Source organism: Lissotriton vulgaris, chromosome 11 (genome assembly GCF_964263255.1).
Source record: "Lissotriton vulgaris chromosome 11, aLisVul1.2, whole genome shotgun sequence".
NCBI classification, from domain to species: domain Eukaryota; kingdom Metazoa; phylum Chordata; class Amphibia; order Caudata; family Salamandridae; genus Lissotriton; species Lissotriton vulgaris.
In genome coordinates, this window is record NC_141699.1 from 43,456,789 (window position 1) to 43,477,456 (window position 20,668).

General features: G+C 45.3%; 1 protein-coding gene across 1 annotated transcript in view; it reads left to right on the forward strand.

Moving 5' to 3' along the window:
• The window catches only part of DHX37 (DEAH-box helicase 37), a 308,890-nt gene that overhangs the window by 70,086 nt on the left and 218,136 nt on the right, over window positions 1-20,668 (forward strand). Inside the window, exon 4 of the mRNA XM_086942683.1 lies at window positions 2,301-2,413. Coding sequence (XP_086798809.1) covers window positions 2,301-2,413 — 113 coding nt within the window. The remainder of the gene's footprint in view (window positions 1-2,300; window positions 2,414-20,668) is intronic.

A 20,668-nucleotide genomic window follows, 5' to 3' on the forward strand; every position in this document is an offset into this window, starting at 1 on the left:
TATAGCGCAAACTAGACACCGAAGATATTGGGTATCAGAGCGCTTTACATGAGCACCAGTTTCATTACACAAGGACACATTCATTTTTTGTTAGGCACGGGGAGATTAAGTGATTTGCCCAGAATCACAAGCTGTTGATCGTCGTTGCCGAGACTTGAACCTGGTTCCCCAGCTTCGAGGCGACCCCTCTAGCCATAAGGCTACATCCTCTCCCCAATACATTGAGCACACATCTCTGTGCTGAGCTCGGTCGTTCTCTTCCTCCCACTCATCGCCTTTACTCCCATAATTTACAACTAAGAGACTTGTACCACCAGGCATTCCCACATGATGTGAAAGTAGGAGCCCCCTGCCCCATCTTCGCTGGCTTAGGCCTGAGGATGCTTTTCCCATTTTCAGCTTGACCGTTTGGGAGTAGGAGGACTGATGTAGTATACGTAGCTGTAGCAATCGAAACCCTGACTTTACGCACCCTCTCTTGGGGCACCCAGGGCCTCCTCCCACTCTCTGTCCTCAGTTGCTCAGGTCCGACTCCCACCATTCCATCAGTTGTTGTAGTGTATTGGGGTGTGTTTATGTGTGTTTTAATATGTCGGGCATGTGGCTTCCTTTTGATTAAGTTTATTCAATAATCTGTCCCCCGTGGGGGTCCTCTATGAGCTCCATGACTATCGATAACACCGACCTTTCGGCCTGGCTCGCCTGCAGATATTGGTAGGTCTTGGATGCCGCTCAGTGGTAGTGGAAACCCGTAACTGCTGCTGCGTTTACTCTACAATCCCACTTAGCGTCATGAATTTCAACACACTGTGTGTCATCAGGCAGCGGATGTGGAGCAATAAACTGAAACTAAATAAAGACAAAACGGAGGTGCTAGTAGTGATGCAGCTATCTTTGGCTCATCGCCTCCTGCCTCAGTGTACTAGGCCCTTGTCATTCACGGGTTCACCATGCTGCAAGTCTGGAAGGCAAGACTGGCCCTCGGCTTGCACTGAATGTCCCCATCTCAGCTGCGTCTCTGCATGCTCCTGCATCATCAGATCTTGAGGGGGATCCGGCCTTACCTCTTTCCAGGGGGCACATTTCCATCAGTGTCAGCTTTCATTGGCTCAAGATCAGATGAAGGAATCTCCTTATATTTGGAGCTACCTCTGGACTTTATTCATAAACTGCAGGTGATTCAAACCACAGCTGCACGACGTGTGAAGGACGCCCTGCATTTTGCCTGCGTCAGCCCAACATGACACATTTTTCACTGGAATCCTGTCAGACAAAGAATCTATTTAAGAGCTCTGTCCATAGTATACAAATCGCCAGCAATCTATGTAACCAATTTTCTCAAAAAGCGACTTCATATTTACCAGCCCAGTAGAGTCCTGATTCTGGAGGTTCCAATCTATTGATTCTACCCAACTTTCGAAAATCTGAAGGCGGCAGTCACTGACTTTTAGACTGTGCCCCAAACTATGGAACTCTCTCCCAGTTGATTTGGATTTGGCAAAATCTCTCATTAAGTTCAAAAGACAACTGAAACCCCGGCTCTTTGAAGAGGCCTTGCCATCACCCCCTTGAGTGGCAGGACAGCCCGGCTCTGGTTGCGTCATCTCAGCACTGCAGTGCCTGGAGGCCTGTTGGTGATAGGAGACTCTATAAAGATCATGAACATAACTGTGGCTGGCCATTGCGCCGCAGTAGGTGCTGGGTTGGAAGTCAGGGCTGCCTGGTCCTGTACTGAAACAGAAACATCTGGAGGAAACAGAGCAGTGGTAGTGTGATGTGAACGGCTGGACCATCTCCTGGTACAGATGTTCCAACTCTGATAAGAGTTAATTCTGGTATTGCATGATTTTGGTAGCCAGACTGCATTATCTTACGACATGTCAACTAGCTCAGTGAGATGAGCTTTTGCTGCTGAGACCTGCGTACAACCTAAAGCCCACTGGTTCCAATTTCACCATCGCCAAACAAGGCCTTCATCCTTCTGAAGTTAATAAAGGCAATTAAGTTGGATAATAGAACTGAAGGACCTGCTATTTAAATTGCAGCAGAACAGCAAACGTATCGTAGTGGGTGTTTTGTAAAAAAAAAATAAAAGGTGTTCCTATTGATTGACTGTTTCCTTTCAGTAGGAGCATGCATTTTCATTTGAGCGAATGAGGGAATTGAAAGACAGTCATGTTGAGCAGAACATGTGTTTTTTTAATGCACAGCTACGTGTCTTCCAGCAGTCTGATGCCATTAAAGTTAAGACTTTGCTTTTCTGAGAACGCTCTCTTTCTTCTGGCTTTCTTGTTCTTCAGAGATCTGACATACTGAATAAACTGAGCCAGGTGCAGATTCCGGAGACTGAACTGAAACTTCTGTACACAACGTCCAAGATGGGAACTGGGGATCGGCTGTACGCAAACACGCGGTGAGAGGTCCCTGTTCTACATGCAACCGTTTGTTCATGTGGTCTTTGAACAGTAATTATGCCTTATTCTGTGTGGCACCAACTACTACTGTAATCCATGGGCAGTACGTGTTATCCTGCTCTGACTGCCAGTATGTATTCTTGTAATGATGCCATACTTGTCGTGGCACCATCTGCTCTTGCAGTCCATGGGCAATATCTTTATCCTGTTCGGAGTGTCAATGTGTGTTTGTGTAAAGATGCCACACCTGTGGCACCATCTGTTCTTTCAGTCTACTGGCAGTAGTGGTATCCTGTTTGGAGTGTCAATGTGTGTTTGTGGACCGCAATTATTGCCTATTCTGCATCTAAGAGGCCGTGCACTCACTGAAAATAGGTGTCCTATACCATACTGCACGGTTAGTGCACTTTCTGAACATTTTTTTTTTTTGTAAACAATTTTTATTGCAGATCAAATCACAGAATACATCAATCGCATAATTGTCATCAGTATGGAAGGCCCCCTTCAATTGTAAGTCCGCATTCTGCATACACAGCCGTTCCTTTCTGAACAATGACGACATCTGGAAGGGTTGGATTGCCAGACTTTTCTTGGGTACCTTTGGCAGTAGGGAGTTACTGGACCCTACCCTGCATACCTCCTTCAAGCTCGATGAAGGCTCAGGACTCCAGTAATGGTGGACTGAAGGAACCATTCCCAGGGAGAGCAGTAGGCAGATTCCCAGGGGTGTAGGCAGAAAGGCCTGTCCCTTCATATAAGCACCTTGCTGCTGCTGTCAGCCACTCATAGCCTGGTTAGGGAGAGGGGAGCACCCTGTCCATGTCCTCCAGAGGAGAGCGGCACAAAGGGAGGAACTTCAGTGGGTCTGCAGTATTGACAGGCTACCGGGGGAAATGCAACGGGCTCTCCAATGGTAGCGAGGCAGAGCTTCACTAAGCCAGAGAAGGACCTTTGTCCAAGGCTACGGGAGCGGAGAGGTGGGGGGGGGGGGATACTCTTGATATGACCTGCAGCGGACTTCCTACAAGGTGCGAGCAAACTAACATGCATGGGTAAACCGGGTTCTGTAAGGAATACCTAGACTTCTCGTTAGTATGGTAGCCTAAATATATAAAAAAAAATGTTAATTGTGAATATCAAGGACCCCCTGTGAATTGATTCAATTCCTGGGACACTGTAAAACATACAACGACAAATAAAGCTCCCAGGCATTAGATAACGTGTGCAATGCAGGAAATGAGTTCGAAGAAAGAAAAACATTTTAAAAAAATCAATACATTTTCATTATATAAACAAATACATTTGTAATTTAAAAACCTCAACCAGTGACTATCGTTGATACATATCATGAAATCCTCGAGTAAAAGATAAACAATTTGTAATTGGTAGACATGTTTTTTTTTTATGCGCGTTTTGGCACTGGAGGCGCCTTCGTCAGGAAATTACCACTAAACAAAAACAATTTATACCTATTTCTCTCGGAATGCAATTAGACGGTCACGTCAAGATTCTCGAACATACTAGCAAAACAGTTATGTTTTTATGATGCGATTAAACAGCAGTGATACCGATGCTAAAAGAGATTGCTGCTTGTTTTGATATGAGGTCTCTCTATATTAAAAACTATTGGGCGCGATCACCTCCAAACATAGTGAGCGCGCGCTCTGTGTTTGCTGCTTTCTCGTGTGCGGCTCTATGTTAAAAAATGCACGAGCGGGAGGAAACATTCTTACTCCTTAGAATAACGTGCAGTCTGTGCGGCAATGAAAGCCTCCTATCTTTATACGTCTCGGGAATGGTTTGGCCTCGGTATCCCTGAAAAAGCCTAAATATCAAGCCATGTTCACAGAAACTGGGGGTATTTTACTAACCACTGTTAACCAGACAACAGGGCATCTCGGATGTAGAGAAATCAAAGGTCCTACATATTTAAAATATTAAAATGTATTATTATAAATCATAAGGTAGGAAAGAAGTGTAAAAATGTTAAATGTATTGATTGAAAATGTTAAGTCACCAGTGAAATAAATGTGCCCCAAATAGTTCCATCACTCAGTTGTTCAGGAAGATCTTGAGGTTCTTGGCATGGTCCGCAGGGGTGGGTGGGGTGGCCAGGTTCAGAGGGCTATCAAGCGGCACCCCGGGGGAGTGGTTGTTGCCGAAGATTAGGACTTCGGTTTTGTCTGTGTTGAGCTGGAGGCACTTGTTTTTTATCCAAGCAGAGACGTTGCTCATGTAGTGGGTGAAGTTTGCTTTGGCGGTGCGGGATGAGTCCGTAATGGAGAGGATGAGCTGTGTGTCGCTGGCATAGGATACAATGCTGATTTTGTGGGCTCTGATATCTGTGAAGGGCTTCCTGCAGAGGTTGAAGGGTGTTGGACCGAGCAATGATCCTTCAGATGAGTCCGTAAGGGAGAGGAGGAGCTGTGTGTCGCTGGCATAGGATACAATACTGATTTTGTGGGCTCTGATGTCTGTGAAGGGTGTCCTGCAGATGTTGAAGGGTGTTGGACTGAGCAATGATCCTTCAGGGACTCTACAGAGGAGCTTACTGGGTTATGAAGTGTAGGGGAGAAATGTAACTCGAGGTCTGTCCATGAGGAAGGAGGATATCCACTTGAGGGACCGTCTTGTAGTTGTCAACGGTAGAGGTTAAGTTGGCTTTTTATGTAGATCTTGCAGTGTTTTTTTTGTGGAGTGTCCATTTTCTCTCAAGCTGTTTGCAGTGGTACTTGGACTCCTTGAGGTTGTTCGTGTACCAGCTGGGTTCTTTTGGCGTTTGGTGTGTGGTGCAGTTAGTGCAGTCTGCGAGCCATTTATTGAAGACCTTGGTGTCGACATTGAGGTTCCTGGTGTGGTTGAGTGTGCTTTTCTGTAGGGTCTTGGTCCAGTTCTCTTTGGATATTTTGCTCCAGTCTTTTGATGGTGCTGTAAGTTTTTTTTGGTGGGTGGATATCTTCAATCCTATAATGTAGTGGTCGTACCATGTGAGCAGGCTCAAGTGGGTGGTGGTAATCCTGTTGGTGGAGGAGAAAATAGGATTGAGGGTGTGGCCTGCTGTGTGGGTCGATCCTTGAACAATCTGGGCGAGTCCAAGGTTCCTGAGGATGTTGAGAAGGGCTGTGGAGTTAGGGTCTATGGTGTCTTCTAGGTAAAAATTGATGTCCCCAAGGAGGATGCAGTTTGTTGATCTGATGAAGGGGGGTGGGGGTGATAAAGATTGCGATGCAGTTGCAAAATTCCACTTTGGGCCCGGAGGACGGTAGGCGAGGGCTCCCTTAAGGTTAGCGTATTAGTCCTTTTGTATTTTGAATTGGAGGTGTTCTATGAAGTTGGTGTCTGAATCCGTGGAGGTGGTGCAGTCAGTCATGTTTATAGATGTCCTACGTCTGCTTTGTGGGTTCGGTCCTTGCTAAGTTGAGTCATGTTTTGGTAGGAAGATGAGGTTGGGTGTTACGGATCGGACATTGAGGAGCATGGCGGACAGTTGGTGTGGTGGCTGCGGTGGCATGCGACGGTTGTTTGGAGGTTGTGGTGTCGACATCGGAGGTGTTCCAGATGAAATCGCAATGGGTGCAGGAGAACAGTCCTACTGTGGTGCTGAGAGATGCGCGGCAGCAGCATGTTTGGCGGTGTGAGTTGTTGAGGTCAGGTAGGATGGTGGAGGAGTAGTGGTGATGTTCATTGCCTCCGGTGGCGGCTATGGTGTTGCGTCGGATGGATGAGGAGCCAGGGTTTCTGGCCCTGGGCACGGCCCAGGCGTGGACAGGCGTGGACAGACGCTGATTGGCTTGCCATTGGCACGCCCACTGCGCAATTGTGCTGTGGCCTGCATTACGTAGGTCCAGCGCTTCTAGTGGCTGGAAGAACAATGAGCCGGAAAACCCAGGCTGTGGCTGTGCCACTTGTACAAAAGGTGGCAAATAGATCAGGCTGGCACAAGCAGGAACTGGAGCCACTGTCAAGGGGGCAAGGTAGGTGCCCAGGTGTCTGGGAGCACGGGCACACAGCTGACCTATTCCGATTCAGCTCTCTGTTGACTACACATTGCTGTGTTCTGGCCATCATGTTCTCAGCGGAGTAGGACACTACTGTGATGTTTGCCTCCTTTGCTGAGAGCCTGATGGGGCTTTAGAATATAAAAGATCAGGCATCGGGAATGCAGAAACAAAGATCATTGTGCAAATCAATACCTGCAGAATTCATGTCCTCCCATAACGTGCTGCACCAGAGAGTCCTAGTCTTAGTATATATTGTGATCGTCTGAAATACCTGCCATTAGGAGCCTTTTACAGACGGACAAGGCCAGATCATGTTACAGCAAACAAATGATGGACGGAATGCTGACAATGCAAACATTCTCCCCCAGTCAAAAGATCTGTGTTAAATCCATCCTTCTTTTGCCCACTACACCACCCCAGTTTGGACCCAGCCATATGCAAATCAGTCTTGACCCTGTGGCCCATGGGAACAGTCCAGACCGAACTGCCAGCCCAGGTCCTTCCCTGCACCGGAAACAAGCTTCCGAGGACCGGTTTCTGGCATTCCAGCCGTCTTCAGCCAGGCTAGCTTGAATCCAATGGCACATTGAGCAAGGGACCCACGTCTGGGCATACCCAGATCTCTGTACTGGGGTGAATGTATGACATTGTTCTGCATTCTGTCCATCAACTGTTGTTTTTGCATTTGTCAAGGCTGTATCATGAACCTCTTCAGCAACCCATCTATGGGCCCAGAGGAGGCCACTCTGCTGGTTTTGCTGAAACGTTGCTTCCTACAGTGCATTCCTTAACTAAAAAAATCTATGCGCATGAGCTGTAGACCCTAAGAAAGGGCAGCCACTTCTGTGTTTCATAGTATCTGCTACAGCTGAAACAATTCGAGCAAAAGCAGGTTGATGGACCTGTTCTGAGCACGCACACCAAAGTACAATTTGTTCATAATATGGCCTCAGGCCATGAAGTTCAGCTTTCATTCAGACTGTCCGTAGGTCAAAAGGAATACAACAAACTGCGGTGGCCGTATTTGAAGGACACTTTAAAGAGGTGCAACCATATCTCCATCCATGCCTATCCGTCACATGGGGTGGGGCAGGACTGCTTGAAAGAGAAGTTTGACTTCTGGGAAACGAGGGATGCAGGAAAGTAAGGAAAACAATGGATCGTTATTTGTAAGAGAAAATTCAAGTAAAATGTACAGAGACGGGAATTGGGATCTGGAAAGCAGGAACAATTGACAATAGGAATGAATAAGGGAATAGAGGAAATAAACACCAAAATCTTAGGAAATGGGAGAAAAAAAAACATCCCCATGATTTATTTATAGAGTAATAATGGAGACACTGATGAGCACTGATGTTTGCAATTTGTGAAAGTAGGGATAATACCCCACCAGAATTCACAAGAAATGGAAACTAAATGCAGGAAAGTCAAACCATAATACACTGGAAAGACTTTGCATTGTGTGCATCAGAGAAACACTTTACATCATTGGTGCTCCAGCTTATTATTCAAACTGTGAGTTAGTACATTGTATGACCTCTGGTTACTCCGCCACCTGCCCTGCCTAGTCTCCACGAGACTGGGGCGCTGGTCCTCAACCCACAGCCTCGGGTCCATCCTGCGGTATGAGGACCACGCATCCAGCCTGACTGCAGTGTCTACCCCCCACTGCCTTCCTGGTAATTGTAATTAATTGTTAGCTGTTTTGTAGTGGTTACTGCTCCCCCTGGGGTATTTTATTGAATTTCCTTTGGCACACTTTAGTCCCTTATTTTCATTTAATTTATTTTGCTCATTTGGGTGTTGATTCTACATGCTGTTTTTCTTGCTCTCCCGCTCCTTGATAACTCCTCCTTCCTCCCAGGACTACTTATGGAGGCCACGCAGCAGGTGTGCCAAAGGCAAGCCCTTCTGCGTCTGGACCGCACCCAGCGCCAGGACTCCGGGTCCTCCCACTGTCTACTACTACACCTCCCAGGAGCTCCTGTCCCTAGACCCCGGGCACTGCAACATCTCCTTGCCTCCTCCCCGTGTTCAACCAAAGGACCCTTCACCTGCTGCCACTGCCTCTTCGCCTGTCACACAGGACCCCCTGCTCACTCTGGACCCAGCACCACTCCCGAAAGACTACAAACAACCCAGAACTGCTCCAGTGCATCTGGCTGAATGCAAGCACGCTCTCCAAATGCGCCACAGCAATCTGGGACACCCTTACCACCCTCTCCCTGGATGTCCCCTTAATCACTGAAACTTGGATCAACCCCTCCTCGAACCACGACATCGTCACCCCACTCCAGACACTTGCAAGATAATACACCAAGAGCACACCAACAGACAGGGCGGGGGTTTTACTTGATCTTAAGGGAAATCATCTGATGCACCATCATCAACAATGACTCGACGCCCATCATGGAACACCTCAACTTCTGTCAATAGATTGACGCAAAGACCACAGTAAGTGGCACCCTCGCTTACAGGCCACCGGGATCCCAATCGGCTTTCTACAATGCCATCTTCGTCTTCATTGCCCCCCCTAGCCTAGATACTCACCACTACATCCTACTGGGCGACCTCAATTTCCACGTCGACGACCCCAACAACTCCATCACACTCCTGGAGAACCTGATCAACATTGGCCTCACCCAACCCGTCACCGATCTCGCGCACGAAGCCAGACACACACTAGACTCCATCTTCATCCTCCTCTCCAGCGACAGTCAGGTTCATCCACGTCACCAAACTCACCATCGTCCACTTCGCCATCTTCGACGCCATCTTCGACCCCCAGCACACTGCCGCCAAGCACCACTGCCTGCCCACCGCAGATGGGACAAAGTTACCTAGACTCAGTGGACACAGGCCCTATATATCACACAATCCGAAACGTCAGCAGACCTTCACCAGGCAATCCAGTACTTCTCCGCCTGAATCACCAAATGCGCCAACAGAGCAGCCCTGTTGAAACCTGCAAAAACAAACAGAACCTCAAAACATGCTAGCTGGTGCACCCCACAGCTCAAACTCCAAACGCATCTGCTACCTACTGGAGAAGAGATGGTGCACTACCCAAAACCCCTCTGACAGAGCTGCTCCTAAAGCAGCTCTCCGCAGCTACCACCGGCGGTTCAAGCAAGCCAAGAGAGCAGCCATCACTACCCGCATCGATACCGCTGCCAACCACATGAAGGAGCTCTTCAAAATAATCAAGGAGTTCTCCAACCCGACAGCCACAGAGAACACCATCCACCCCTCTTAAGAACTCTACGACCTCCTCTCGGACTACTTCCACAGCAAAATCATCACTATCTAATACAACTTCGACCCCCATCCCACCTCTCTCAGCCTCCTCAACCCACCCACCAGCCAAACACTCACCACCTGATCTCGACTCACCGCTCAGACCACCGCAGCCAACATATCTTCGATCCACTCCGGGGCGCCCACCGACCCCTGCCGCCACCAACCCTTCAACCTCAGAACCAACCCAATCAACACGGAACTCACTAGCATCCTCAACACCTCCATCACCACAGCACCATTCCCGGATAGAAGGAAACAGGTGGAGGTTGGACCCCAAGTAAAGAAACCCTCGGCTGACCCCCAGTGACCTCAAAAACTATCGACCAATCTCCCTGCTCCCCTGGCCAGCCTAAATACTCGAGGAAAGTCCTCATCTAACAGCTCCCCAAATACCTGGAACACAGCCACCTCCTCCACACCTCACAATCTGGATTCTGTAGGGAAGTCAAATCCGTTAAATAAAACACAAACACAATGTGTTTGTAAGAGAAGAGATTTAATGCAGCTTCTCAAGTCAGAGCTTATCAGTTAATGATCAACATTCTCCCCATGATCCAACTCCCCATGCAAAATATAACAATTCTCAAAGAGAACACTATCTTCCACGAGCACAGAGTGCACGCGGAAGATAGATGCAAAACCGTATATATGCAACACATCTCCCCCCCCCTTTTTTTTTTTTTTTTACTTCTCTATAGCCATAACAAAATCTTTGAACCTACCCGGCACATGAGGTTCCCTTTTCTCCCTTTGATTTTCCACATTTTCTTTCGAACAACCTGGATTAGACCTAGGAGGGGCACAAGGTCGTACATTTTCCCCCAACTCAGATTCTCTTGCAGTTTTGACAGAACAATCAAATCCTTTATACAATGAAATCCTATTGAAATTCCACACACTTCCCCCTTCTATTCTGACCGCATTATTAAAGACCTCAATAACCTCCTTAGGATCCGACCAACATTGAGATCCTTTAGAGACATTGGTGTTTCTTTTTACTCGAACAAAATCACCAATGACCACTTTTTGCTTGCTCGAATGGCCTCTTTTGTTGTCCATGTTCACTTTCATTTTACCTTTGTACCTCTCAACTCTTTCCTTTACCACATCATAATCAATGTTGTTCAATTTACCACTTGAAACTTTCCCTTTTAACCACCATGGAACCAAAGTAGTACTAGGCTTCCTCCCCCTCAAAAGTTCAAACGGGCTGACTAAAGTAACCGAATTAGGAGAAGTCCTGTAAGACAGGAGCATGGAACCTTAAAGCATTCTTCCAATTCAGACCACTCTTAATAGAAAGCTGAATAGCCTCTTTCACCACCCGATTAAAGCGTTCCACCTGTCCATTTGCTTCAGGATGGAAAACAGCAATTCTCTTGTGAGTTATTCCACACTTATTGAAAAAAAACTCCATGTCCTTACTAATAAATTGCGTACCATTGTCTGTGAGGATTACTTGCGGAATACCCTCTCTGCAAAAAACGCTATCTAAAAACTCAATAATTCTCTGAGATGTGACCTCTCTGACCATTTTTATTTCCGGCTATTTAGAAAAGTAATCGATCAAAACAATACCAAAGCTCTCTTCCTTAGGCAACACATGAAATGGTCCGACAATATCAATGCCCATCTTCCTCCATGGCCCGTCTGGAAATTCCACAGGAATGGATTCAGTACGCGGAGGAAAGGCAGACTTGTCACTGTTTGCACAACTACCACAAAGTCGTACAAATTGTTCAATAGAGGAGTCAATCCCCGGCCACCAAAACATTTCCTTAATGCGCCTTCACGTTAAAGAGATACCCAAATGTCCCTCGTGGCCAATCTCCATGATGGTGCGCCTCAGATTAAAAGGAGGAATTATTTTATCTTCCCTTAGAACAATGCCATTTTCAATAGCTAACTCACCATTAACCCCTAGCGAAGCTCATTAACTCCCCAGACAATTTCCTTGTCTCAGGCCAACCTTGAACAATGAACTTCTTTACTTCACTTATCACAATATCTTTCTCCTTCTCAGAAATCCATATTTCTTCCTTCAAAACATGCTTATCACTACCAATCAAGTTCATATCCCGAACTTTAAACGCTACCTCTCAATCATCTTCCTGAAACACACCTTCTTCAACTATGGGCAACCTGGACATGCAATCAGTGTGGATATTTGCCTTACCCTGGACATACTCAATACTGAATCGAAAGGATTGTAATCTTGAGGAAAGGCTTGCCAACCGCGCCGACATAGACCTACCACCACCTGGGGACATCAGAAACACCAGGGGCTTATGGTCCATTTTAATTACGAACTCAGTTCCCCATAGGAAACTTCTAAAATGCTCGCCCCCCCACACACAAGCTAGTAATTCCCTCTCGATCACAGAATAGTTTTTTTCAGCTTCCCTCAACGCCCTAGATGCATAAGCCACTATCCATTCATTATGATCGTCCCTCTGTAAAAGAACTCCACCCAGTCCTAAATTGCTTGCATCCACCATCACAATGCATTTCTTCCCAGGGATGAAAGGTTTTAAGCACGGAGCATTAACAATGAACTCCTTCAGCACATTAAATGCAACCGACATCTCTCCAGACCATTTAAAAACAGCATTCTTCTTAAGTAAGCATCTAAAAGGATCAACCTTGACTGAGTAGTTATGAATGAATTTAGCATAAAACTCAGTTAACCCCAAAAACGCCACTAATTGTTCCTTAGATGATGGAAAAGGCGCATTCACAATGCTTTTAACATGCTTTCCTTTAGGCCTAATACCGTTCCCACTGATACTCCACTTCCTTCGCCTTGATGTTGCATTTATCTAACCTAAGAGTGAGACCCTTCTTGGCTAATGCAGCAATAACACAGTATAAATTGCGATCATGATCCTCCTCACATTTCCCATATACCAAGATGTCATCTTGGAAAGCGACAGCCCCGTCCAACCCGTCCAAGGTATCCTTCATTAATCTCTGAAAGACAGAGGCTGCACTCGCAAGACCAAAAGGCATGCGGTAATACCTGTAGAGACCCCCAGGAGTGATAAAAGCAGTCATATTTTTAGATTCTTCCGACAATACCACTTGGTGGTACGCACTAGTCAAGTCAATGCAAGAAAAAACTTTTGCATCCGCTAAATTGGAAACCATCTCATGTAAATTAGGTAAGGGATGAGCATCCACCCAAATAGAGCGATTCAAACTGCGTAAATCAGCACACAATCTTAGCTCACCAGAAGGTTTCAACGAAATCACAATCGGAGAAACCCACGGTGAGGATTCAATAGGCTCTATTATGCCATCATTACATAGATTTTTCAACATATCCTTTAATTTACCACGATAAGAAATTGGAACATTTCTTACTCTGTCGTATGGGAACAGAATCTTCGTGTAGCTTGATAGTGCGCTCAAACCCAAGATACTTGCCCAATTTCCCACTGAATACTTCAGGAAATTCTCTTCTTAGCTTCTCAACCAAAACATCACTATTTTGCGTTGATAGTTCAATAGCAAATACAGGAGGATTTGCCCTAGGGTCAAGCTTAACTCCTAAATCAAATTGTTGTGGCCATCCAAGTAGTGACTTCCCACTTTTTGTCACATAAACTTTGCTTGATGCATGGTTTTTGCCAAATTCTAACTCAACTGAAAAATATCCCACTAAATCAATTTTATGGCCTGTATACCCACCAGGGGATACATCCGGTAATATTAAACACCTCCCAGGCCAATTATCCTCCAAGATCTTGCGGGAAATAATAGTAAACCAAGCACAAGAATCAACAAAGAAGTCTAACTCGATACCATCTACTTTGACGATACAAGATGGAAATTTGGAAACGCCATCAACACAACATACGTTAATAACAGTGTTGATGTCATTCTCATCATTACCTGTACTGAGATCGTCACTTGAATAATGCATGTAATTAACTCTTTTGGGTGGTGATTTACAGAATTTAGTAAAATGCCCTTTTCTATTACATTTAGCACAAACTTTATCAATGCCTGGACAATTCTTGTGATTGGCTAAGTGTGAATTACTACCACATCTAAAACACAACAGTGTATGACTGCGTTTCTCACTATACTGATTCATACTCTTATGATTAATATCATATTTGTTGGAAGTGTTACTCCTTTGACTGGAAATCATCTTTTGTTTGTTCTGTTCTTTCAGTTCCTATTTAGATTAAAAACATCACTTTTATCCTTACCCCTAATCTCCTTAACAAACTTTTTTGAATGCTCAATTGACTTAGCAATATCAATTGCGGCATTCAAGGATAAGTCAGGAGTAGACCATAGTTTCTCTTGAACCTTTTTACTGTTCGTACGCATCAAAATCTGGTCTCTTAACACCTGGTCATAAGAGATATGTTCAAATGTGCAAGTAGCTGTGAGTTATCTTAGAGAAGATACATAATCTTCAATGGATTCCTCGTCACGCTGTTTACGAGAGTAGAAAATAAACCTTTCCATCACAACATTTTTCTTTTTTCCAAAACGAATGTTAAGTTGGGTAGATGCACACTGATACACATTAATTCTACCCGGGTTAATTAAAGCAAGAAGTTTTCAATTCTTTAAGTCCAAAACCACCCAAACAGTGTTTCAAAAGAGAAAGTTTCCTCTCTGTTTCACAATCCTCACCTTTCATGACCTCCACTTAGGCTAAAAACATGGGTTCCCAAACTTCCCAAGACATGCGAGGTTCGCCAGAAGCTGTTAAAAAGGAGGGAGGAGGTAATATACCAGACATTATACCAAGAAAAAATAATTGTGATGTATTACAAAAATTGAAATAACAAACTAATCAGAAAGTTCATGTAGCTTTCTCGCAAAGCATAAAAGAAATGAATTAATATTTCAAAAACCATGTGTAAAGTCGAATCATCCGTATTGTTGTTGTAGATGTGGCAATAAGAATGCCAAAACCCTTTTCATGTGTACAGTAGTACGAGCATCGCTGTAACTTAACAGATGAGACGATGACACGTTACCAAGGAAACGCTCAAACCAAAATGGTCGCCGATGTGCACAGCGTAATGAGGTAGGACCTACAATGCATCTCCTTCCCACAATCCTTAGCGTGTCAATCCAGGACACAGAAAGAAGACGCAGCTAGGCAACTACGTGAGCGTTCGTGAAGAAGATTCTCAAAGATGCCGTTGATCCATGTCTGCAATGCTCCAACAATGTGATTTCAATAATACACAAATGGGATACACAGGGTGTCGGGAAAAGGAATCAGTTCATGAGTACACAGAAACAGCCGAAGGTGCTATCAAATGCACAACTGTAAAGCGCAACTGTAAACTGCCGCAGGAGCAATCGGGGCTCAAATAAAAAAAAAAAATGTAATCCCAACTCCGGAAGGGAAATACAAAATGCAGTTGAACAAACACGGTTGAAATAATAGAAAACCATACACCACTGCTCGATTTACGAGGTCGAATAAATTGCCAACTGTATGATGCCACCGCTCGATGACTGCGGTCAAGAACAAAAATGAAATAAAATAATCTCACGTGATTATTCTCCTTGTGTGCAGGATCATATCCCTCGTCGCCAATGTAGGGAAGTCAAATCCGTTAAATAAAACACAATAACAATGTGTTTGTAAGAGAAGAGATTTAATGCAGCTTCTCAAGTCAGAGCTTATCAGTTAATGATCAACATTCTCCCCGTGATCCAACTCCCCATGCAAAATATAACAATTCTCAAAGAGAACACTATCTTCCACGAGCACAGAGTGCACGTGGAAGATAGATGCAAAACAGTATATATGCAACAGATTCCATGCCAACGACAGCACTGAGACCGTGCTGATTGCCGCCATCAGAACTCTCCTCGACTGTGGAGAAACTGTGGCCCTGATCCTCCTCGAACTCTCTGCTGCGTTCAGCACGGTCTCCCACTACACCCTCATCGACAGACTCTACATCGTCGACATACAGTCAAATGCCGTCAAGTGGATCACTTTTCTCCTTCTAGGATGAACACAGAGCACCCGACTGCCTTCCTTTACCTCCGCATCCAAGGCCATCCTATGCGGCGTACCACAAGGATCATCCCTCAGCCCCATCCTTTTCAACAATACCATGACCCTCTTGCAGACGTCGTCAGATCCCAGCTACTCAACATAATCTCCTATGCAGACGACAATGAAGTAATCCTCTCGCTCATCGAGGACCCTTCCAACGCCAAATTACAACTTCCACATCTCCATGTCCAACGTAGCCAAATAAATGAGACAACTGCCTCAAACTCAACTCTGACAAAACTGAGGTATTGATCTTTGGGAAGAACACCTCCCTCCGCATGGGACCACAGCTGGTGGCCTGCAGAACTAGAACCTCCGCCCACATCGACCGACCATGCTCGCAACCTTGGCATCATCCTCGACAGCCAACTAACCATTAAAGGACAAGTCACCTCATCCTGCTTCTACATCCTTCGCATGCTCTCCAAAATTTCCAGATCCTAATCAACACCAGAAATACCGTCACTCAGGCCCTTGTCACCAGCCACCTCGACTACATCAACACTCTCTACGCCGCAATCCCAACCCAGCTCCTCAGCAGACCCCAGGCCATACAGAACACTGTGGCAAGACTTATCCTGGACCCCCCAGACGGATTCACATCACCCCTCACCTCAGAAATCTCCACTGGCTCCCCATCCAGAAGAGATGCCACTTCAAGATCCTCCCTCATGCCTACCCAGCCCTTCACAACCAAAGACCTTCCTACATCAACCATCGACTGAAATTCCATCTGCCATCAAGACATCTACGCTGCGCCTCACGCGCCCTCATACACACCTCCACGTCTGCCACAGCGGAGGCCGCTCTTTCTCCTACATCGCCGCCAAGACCTGGAACCACTTGCTACTCTCCTCGGAACAGCCCCCTCACTGGTGGACTTCAGAAAGAAACTCAAGATGTGGCTTTTCAATGGAGACACGCTGCCCTCCGTGCCCAGATACCACTAGGGGTGACAGTGGTGGCGTTTAGAAATGCGGACTGATTAATAGACTGACTCTCTGACTGACTGACTGACTGATTGAGTTACTTGATTGATTGATTGATTGAGATGCTTGGCATAAAGCAAGGAGGACAGATGTTTGGTGGTTTTTAGGTCCAGTGAGGCGGTAAAGAATGAACTGGTCCCCTCCCCTCCATTTTCCCCTTTCCCGTCTCCAATAGACCGATCCATTGTGTCTCATTTCTGTGGGGGCAGAAGTTGCTCCCAAATTGAATTCTTAAATTAACTTGCTGGCATCTCATACCAGTAGACCAACACTAGCTGTGTTAGTCAGGCATGTTCCCTGGAGAGCTGTAGCACTTCTTGAGGCATGCGCCAGGTGATCCTTCCAGCTTTAGCTGCTGATGTGTCCCTGGCGTAAGGCTCTGACGTCCCCTGTAGCAGCCAGTACGTGGTTAAGAAGCCTCTGGAAGGTGGTCTGGACCTTCAGAACACTCAAGGCCACCTGCCAGTACCGTGAAGTCACATCAAAAGATCCTAGGTACTCGGCAACCCATAACCATTCCAGGTGTTCACCGGAATGTGGTATTGGAAAGCGTCAGTCTTTGTGATTACGTTGAGACCCCCTTGAGGTGATGCCTTTTTGTACATGAACTACTGGAAAATTCAATCACTCCCACGTCCAGCATCTTGGTGCATCTTCCTTGATGCTACTCCTCACTGTGCATTTAACCCATTACGGACAGGATGCCAACAGTGTCCAAATCAAGGATAAACAGTTGTTCAGTCCAGGTTGTCTCACTTCACTCTTCCTTTCATTCATCGGTCACTGTCTGCTTCACCATATCAACTATGTCATAGTTCGATTAAATGTAGTTAACATCTAACGTGTAGGGTTGTCAGGGGTTTCACGTTCCACTTAGAAATGCCCTCAGCTATATCCTATCCTTTGTCCCCATCCTCTCTCTCTACATCAGTATGCCCACCCTTCCATCCTGGAGTTTAACGCCCCACCCTGTGCATCCGTTCCTCCACTGTCCTCTCCTGTATTTTACCCAGACCTCTTGTGTGTGTTATTTCCCTACTCATCTCGCTCTGTACATCAGTATGTCTCTCCAAAATATATATATATATATATATATATATATATATATATATATATATGTTCGAGGCATTTGAGCTGGGATTGTACACTTTGCATAGATTGCCATCTGATGTTGGGCTCGGATGATTGCATGTTGTTTTTGTCTTCAAAGAAGGCTTGTAGTCACTAGACCGGTGACTCCTCCTTCAGTGCAGAGCGTGCAAGGGGCTTCGGCTCCATCGTTAGATTGTTTTTTTCCACCATCAAGTTTGGATGAAACGTTTTGCGCTCCGGTTCGGAACCGTTTCCAGACCTCTTCGACGCGCAAGTAGATTCACCAACGGTATTGTGTTGATCGCGTGCCTTCGACACGCACCTCGAAAGTTTCCATCACTCTTCGACGCCTGCGAACTTCGACGCGAGCCGTTGGGGCTTCCCGCGCCGATATAGACGGACGTCGATGGAACGGACTCCATTTAAAAAATGCCCACAGTGTGGTGCTAAATTTCCACACTCGGACCTGCATCCTGTCTGCAATTTGTGCCTCTTCCCAGAACATCGAGAGGAGAATTGTGAAGCCTGCATTTCATTTAAATTAAGAAAGACTATCCGGGGTCGTCTAGCTCGACGCCGAGACATGCAGCGATAACACAACAAAACAACTGCCAGTACTGCCACTCTATTCTCAATCTTCTTCTTTTTAGGGGAACGTATTGATGTGAAACAATATGTACCATGGATTTCTTTTTCAATCCGAGATTAATTAATTTATTTTATTTCAATTTTTCATAACAAGATAATTTTTTCATTTTCAAACGTTTTTAACACATAATTGACATGTGCACCTTGGTATATCCTAGAAAGCTGTAAAAGTCAATAGCATTCACTCTCTCTCTCTTTCGAACAATCTTTTACATACATCCATGCATACAACCAACACCTATCTCAAAACTCTTAGTTTTACAAAAACACTATATACATTTAACATTTGTTATTTACAACAACAAAGCCATGGAAAATTATTATTTTGCAAATCCATATAGATTATGACATTATGAACACATCCTATGGCTGAAAGAAAAGCTGGTCTACGCGTTTCGAACTCCTCAGTTGAGGGGAGTTCTCTTCAGGACCACGTAGCTTATTCTTAATTTAATTAACTGTTCTCGCTTGTAAGAAGTGGGGTGTCTTCTGAGTGTGCTATTTCGTTTATTTTTTTAGTTCTGGTGTTTCGTCGTAATAGCTTTCCAAGGTGCGCGCGTTGATTCTGATGTTTTGTTTGTTTTTATGATGAGCACAGCTACTTGGCAGCTGCCGGTTCGGCTCCGTGTACGCCTCACAGTCTACTTCCTTGTTCGTTGTCCACCAAGAGCTCCACCCTCCCCAGTGTGGAATCTCAATATAGCCCTTACTAGACTAATGGGCCCTCCATTTGAACCTCTACACAAGTGTGAATTACAATTCCTTACTTGGAAAGTGGCGTTTTTAGTCACCATCACATCTCTCAAAAGAGTGAGCGAACTCCTGGCATTCTTACAAATTTATCACAACAAAGTGGTTCTTAGAACAAATCCAACTTTTCTACCCAAAGTAGTTTCTGCCTTCCATCTAAACCAGTCAGTTGAATTACCAGTATTCTTCCCTCAACCCGGCTCAGTGGCAGAAAGAGCGCTACATACTCTTGATGTCAAAAGAGCATTGCTCTATTACATAGAAAGTACGAAACCATTTAGGAAAACCAAACTTTTCGTAGCTTTCTCCCCACCGCATTAAGGCAATCCTATATCTAAAATAGGAATTGCAAGGTGGATTGTAAAATGTATACAAATATGCTACCTTACAGCTAAGCGCACATTAACAATTCCCCCTAGAGCTCATTCCACACGCAAAGTAGGGGCATCTATGGCATTCTTAGGGAACATTTCTCTAGATGACCTCTTCAAAGCAGCAACTAGGGCCACGCCACATACCTTCACAAAACACTATTTTGTAGATGTGCAAGCAAAACAACAAGCTAGTGTGGGCCAGGCTGTATTAAAACACTTTTTCAAACTACTGCAACAGATCGAGGTAGCCACCGCTAAGGAGATACTGCTGTATAGTCTATGCAAAGTGTACAATCTGGAGCTCATATGCCGCGAACGGAAAATGCTACTTACCATTATGCATCTGTTCTTGGCATGTAGAGCTGCAGAGTTGTACACGCCCACCCTCCTCCCCGGATACCTCTATCCGATCCAGTATTATCTTAATTGGATACATCATGCATGGGCACTTCTCTATTGCTTACTACTCCTTCTAACCCTAATGGCAAAACAATCTAACGATGGAGCCGAAACCCATGCGCACTCTGCACCGAAGGAGGAGTCACCGGTCTCGTGACTACAAGACTTCTTGGAAGACAAAAACAACATGCAATCATCCGAGCCCAACACCCGATGGCGATCTATGAAAAGTGTACAACTCTGCAGCTCCACATGCCAAGAACAGATGCATACTGGTAAGTACCATTTTCCTTTACATTCACATTTTTATATTCACTGAAAAAAAGAAAGGTTAAAGTAATGTTCTTGTCAGTGACCATGTTTTCAACAAAAAAAAATTCACAAGTTCTATTTTTCTGAGTTAATGATAACTCACACCCTCACCAGCACAGCGAATTACCTTCCATATTACATCACTCATGACATGTTCAGTGACTTCGGTGATAACATCACTGCAACATTTGAACTGACATCATTGATGACAAGACTGTGCATTGCGGGGGAACGAGTTCTAGTTACATTAAGGGACGGGTTAGTTACTATTGAGAACTATAACTGGTGAATTTCAGTGGTTTTCTTTTAGTTTAAAATATTACTTTGTCACAGAAATTGTCAC